The sequence below is a fragment of the Ochotona princeps genome, chromosome 14 (assembly GCF_030435755.1).
Source record: "Ochotona princeps isolate mOchPri1 chromosome 14, mOchPri1.hap1, whole genome shotgun sequence".
Taxonomy (NCBI): domain Eukaryota; kingdom Metazoa; phylum Chordata; class Mammalia; order Lagomorpha; family Ochotonidae; genus Ochotona; species Ochotona princeps.
Genome location: NC_080845.1, coordinates 53,146,243 through 53,151,203, shown reverse-complemented (window position 1 = coordinate 53,151,203; position 4,961 = coordinate 53,146,243). Strand labels below are relative to the sequence as shown.

Below are 4,961 nucleotides of genomic sequence, written 5' to 3'. Positions count from 1 at the left end.
TGTGGAAATCACCTGCCCTTGTGTCTGAAGGATTACTACCCCAAAAAGATAAGCCAGACTATCTGTGAGGAAACCACAAAGTGACTGATTTACAAACGCCTTGCAAAGTCTGAGCAGGACCCACTCCCAGCATCCCCGGGGCCTACCCAGGCTCAGGTGAACAGGTGTTGGGACAATTATGGAAAAAATAAAAGGAATTATCGAAACCACACAACTGCTCACCTTCTATAGGGTTTACCTTTTTCATCGTTTTTTGAATTTTTTAAGAAGTATAATTTAAAATTATGTTCTATCATTAAACATGACAATTTCAAGCTAAATGTTATTTAAATCATAGCTCCCTTCCCCAGCAAAGACGCACACCGTTTTCTTCTGTGAGGCATTTATTGGTTCCCAGGACACCTGCGACGATACAACCAGCCAGAGGAAAGCCGTCCCGCGTGGGCTGCTGCAGCGTGCAGTGCCCACAGTCCTGAGGTGTGTCCGTGTCCACGTGTCTGTCCGGGCATCCACAAACTCCCTGCTCGCTCCTCGGGCCGTGGGAACAAGGCCAGATGACAAGTTCACTCGTGGTACTTTCAGGCAACGCGATAGGCCTTCCCTTTGGGGTCTGTCAGGACCACTACACCCCAACAAGCAATGCCTAGGAGGGGGGAAGAGACACAAGGGTACTTTTACTCGGATGTCGCACTCACCGTATAACTAGCCTATGCCATTAACGCTCACAACATGTGCTCAGGACATGACTACTGTGTGGCTTATAGCAGAGAGGAGCAAAAGGGAGAGAAAAGGGAAGCAGGGCACACTCCCCATAAACAAAACGGGACCGAACAAAGGGAACTGTCCCACATAGCCCGACTCAGCAGTTAAGAAGTCTGAAATCCTGGAACTATTCTCTCAGACAACTGGCACCCTGACATTCACTGGGCATTGTTACAGAGGACGGGGGACCCATCCTAATAGGGGGTGTCTTGGTGGTCATTGAGGTTTTTTCTCCATAATCTGGAGAACAAGCAAGCGCCCTGGGACCGGGCAGATCTGTGATAAGCTGCCAGCTGTCACCACCTGTTTGACCTTGAACGGAACATTCTGATGTGCAGTTACATGGGAATACAGATAGCCTACCTACTAGTAGCCATTGCAAGGAGTAAAAACGAGAAAAACAAAAATGGTCCTAAAGCGTTCTTAGCAAGTATGATTTCTTTTTTAAGGCCTTCCCACAAGTTCTGTCCCCTCGGGCGAGCAGCCCTGTGGCGGATCCCCCCTCGCGTGGCTGGCCTCCGTCTGCCCTGTTGCGCACCCCGCAGCCCGCTCCCCCCAGGGGCTGTGCCCGGCTCTCACTGATGCCGACGACCATCTGCGTGATCGTCCCCGGGCCCGGGGCGTAGCCCAGCTTCATGGGCTTCCGCGCCGCCCAGTACACGTACGCGCCCGCCCCTATCAGCCCCGATCCGGAGAGCACGCGGCAGCTCCAACAGTTTTTGAACACCGGCGCCTGTGCCGGAGCACTCGGCTCTCCAGGTGCGGCTGGGGGCGCAGGCGTGGCGGGGGAGGCGGCCCCGGGCGGCGAAGCCACCATGAACCGCTCCTGGTGCTCGGAGAGAGTAGCACCCATGTTCTGGAACGCGCCCTCGGCCTTAGGAGCTCGCGGTTCAAATGACGTAAAACCAACAGCCGGAAGTCATAGCGCCGTCAGTGTGGCATGCTGGGAAATGTAGTTCCCACTTCACCCAGAGGGGAAAGGGGCGGAGGCGGAACAGCCCTATTTCTGAGGTTGCTGCCTTGGCGCTGCTAGACGCCCGGTTGTTGTAGGTGCTGCTAGTCAGGCTTCCGAATGAGGGTCTCTGCCTTCTAGTGTGTAAATTCCTTTCTTCACACAAATTGCAAGACCTTAAGATGTTACTTCAACTGTCTTGGGGTGTGTAAGTTAGGTTCAAGTTTGTATCTGAGTAACAATGATACTAGTTGCATGAATTGTATTCTTTGATCTTAGCAACTTAACCCTGTGTATGACAAAACCGAATAAGCAGTACAACCGTATTTCAAACAGGTGTCTGTGAATTTGGATTCAAACATTCTAAATATCACTTGTAAATCATAAAACAACTGCCCAAACTTGATCAAAGTGTTGTAAACTGGTTTCAATTAGCTTGGTGGATACTTTGCTTCTCCTTTACCTGTTTTTTTTTTAAATTACTATTATTTTTAATTTAAATTTTTTGCTTTTTAAAGTTTTTTTAAATTTATTTATTTTTATTTAAAAGACAGATTTACAGAGAGAAAGATTTTCCATCTGCTGGTTCCCTCCCCAAATGGCTGCAAACGTAGAGCTGAGCCAATCCAAAGGCAGGAGCCAGGAGCTTCTTCCAGATCTCCCACATATGTGCAGGGGGCCAAGCACTGAGCCATCCTCTGCTGCTTTCCCAAGCAATAAACAGAGAGCTGGGTGGGAAGTGAAACTGCTGGGTCTAAAACTGGAACCTGGGTTTAGGGTGCCAACACCCATGCCATGGCACACACATAGTTTTTCATTGGTTTCTGACAAGTTTTATGTGACTTGTGGATCCAGTGCTAAAAGCATAGTGTTCTCTTCCTTCTGCCTACTTACCCATCTTTCTCTCTTTTGTTCCTCCACTTGTCTTTAGTTCCTTTTGCTTCTTTCTTAAAGACATAGTTCCAGGTGCTGTTATGTCCATGATACAGTCAAACTTTGTTTTTTGTTTTCGCACTTCATTTTGTTTTTTCTTAAATATTTATTTTTAAAGGTGAAAATGATCTACAGAGAGAAGGAGAGACAGAGGAAGATCTGTCCGTCAGCTGGTTTACTCCCAAGTGGCCTCAATGGCTGAAGCTGAGCTGATCCAAAGCCAGGAGACAGGAGCTTCTTCCAGGTCTCCCATGCAGGTGCAGGGTCCCTAGGCTCTGAGCCATCCTCAGCTGCTTTCCCAGGCCACAGGCCACAGGCAAGGAGCTGGATGGGAAGTGGAGCAGAGACGTGAACCAGCACCCACATGGAATCTTGATGCTTGCAACATGAGGATTTAGCCACTGAGCCATCATGCTGGGCCCTACTTTTCCTCTCCTTTCTTTTTCTTTTCTTTTCTAAGGTTTTTTTTTTTAAATGACAGTTTTTAAGTTTGGGGCAATCCAGTGTCAAGTATGTCAATGGCATTTGAAAGAATGTGCTTACTTCATGCTTCTGCAGCATATGGGAGAATCCTAGAAATGTTTCGACTTCTTTATTATGTATCTTATGATATATGACCAGTGATTTGTTTTAAAAAAATTATTTAGGTGAAAATCAGAGCTAGAGAAGAAGAGACAGAAAGATCTTTCATGTGCTGGTTCACCCCCAATGTTTTCCAAATAGCCAAGACTATTCATGCCAAAACCTAGAGCTTCTCCCAGTTTAGGCCACTGAGGACAAGCACTTGGGCCCTCTTCTCCTGCTTTCCCAGGCCATTAGAGACCTCGCTGTGAAGGGGAGCAGCCAGGAAATGAACACTAACACATATGGGAAGCCCATATCATAGATGATGGCTTTACCTACCATGCCACAATATGGCCCCAGAGAAGTTTTTCAAGCAAAAAGAAAGAAAGAAATACAACTCCAGTGAGCACAGGGAGGATAAAGAGGGCAGGCCTCATTGCTCAGGTAGAAGAAGTTTTACTGGTCCGAGTCAGTCACAGTCAGCGTCCGCTGAAACCAAGGTCTCATTCAAAGTGAGTGCCTAACTTTCTTTAAGCTTGTCAAAGCTGAAAGAATTGGAGGAGCTGTGGAAGCTAGAAGCAGTTAGTTCCCGTGATTTAAGGAAATAAACCATGTTCAGGCACGAAAATGCAAAGTGAATTAGCAATTGATAATGTGGAAATTACAACGTGTTATCTGGAAGACCTACCTAAAATCACTGATGACAGTACTGTGCTGAATAGCAGTCTTCAGCCTTAGATAATACTACGCCATCTTGGATTTTCATAGCCGGAGAGAAGCCAACTTGTGGCTTACAAGTCTAAAAAGACAGCATGATGTGTTACTGCAACTTGTGTTTTTTAAGGAAGCCAAACTTGTTTACCTTAGTGAAAGGCTGTGGGCTCTTCAGAATTGTGCTAATTCTACCCTGTGTGTGCTATATAAATGGGATTGCAAAGCTTGAGCGACAACATATATTTACAACATGGTTTACTGAATATTATTGTTGAGACGTGCTGATCAGCAAAGTATATTCCTTCTCACACTATCACTGCTGATTGACAGTGCACATTGTCAGCCTAGGCTTCAGTTGGGGAGGTACAATGAAATGAAGGGTGTTTGATGCCTGCCAACCTCTTCTGCAGCTGGTGGTTGGAGGAATAACCTTGGCTTTCATGGTATTAGGAAATACATGTTTTAAGGTAATAACTGTAATCAATGGTGTTTCCTCTGAGAGCTGGGCAAAGTAAATTGCAAAACTTCTGTCAAGGATTCATTATTCTAGCTGACCATGGGAACATTTATGATTCATGCAGGAGGTCATACAAACTGCATGAACAGGAATTTACAAGAAGTTGATTTATAACTCTAGGAGCTGTCTTTGAGAGATTCAAAATGTCAGCAAAGGAAGTAACTATACATGCAATAGAACTAGTGAGGGAACTAAGAGAAGTCTGAGGGTGTGACTGAATTGCTGCAGTCTTGTGATAAAACTTTAATGGAGGAGGAGTTTCTTCTTCTGGATGAACAGAGAAAATGATTTCTTAACATGAAATCCACTTCAGGTGAACATGCTGGGAAAACCGCTAAAATGACAGCAAAGGATTTGGAATATTACATCAACGTGGTTGATAAAACAGCAGCAGAGTTGGAGAGGACTGACTCCTCCGATTTTCAAGTTCTACTGTGGGTAAAATGCTGTCAAACAGCATGACAGACCATGGGGAAATCCTTTCCAAAAGCAAGTCTATTGATGCAGCTGAATTCTTCA

At 45.8% G+C, this 4,961-nt stretch overlaps 1 protein-coding gene across 1 annotated transcript; it reads right to left on the bottom strand.

The window, feature by feature from the left end:
• Positions 1-365: 365 nt before the first annotated feature.
• On the bottom strand, positions 366-1,661 carry DMAC1 (distal membrane arm assembly component 1). The gene is made up of 2 exons (XM_004581246.3): positions 1,342-1,661; positions 366-643 (listed from the first exon to the last, which is right to left on the bottom strand). The coding sequence occupies exons 1-2, from the start codon at positions 1,613-1,615 to the stop codon at positions 579-581; spliced, it is 339 nt and encodes a 112-aa protein (XP_004581303.1). The 5' UTR covers positions 1,616-1,661; the 3' UTR covers positions 366-578.
• Between the last annotated feature and the right edge of the window lie 3,300 nt (positions 1,662-4,961).

Bases quoted from the DNA above. Each gene is read 5' to 3' on its own strand.
- DMAC1 (XM_004581246.3), bottom strand. From the start codon at position 1,615: ATGGGTGCTACTCTCTCCGAGCACCAGGAGCGGTTCATGGTGGCTTCG. The intron at 644-1,341 runs GTGAGAGCCGGG...CCCCCCTCCTAG, and splicing joins GCAGATGGTCGTCGGCATCA to GCATTGCTTGTTGGGGTGTA.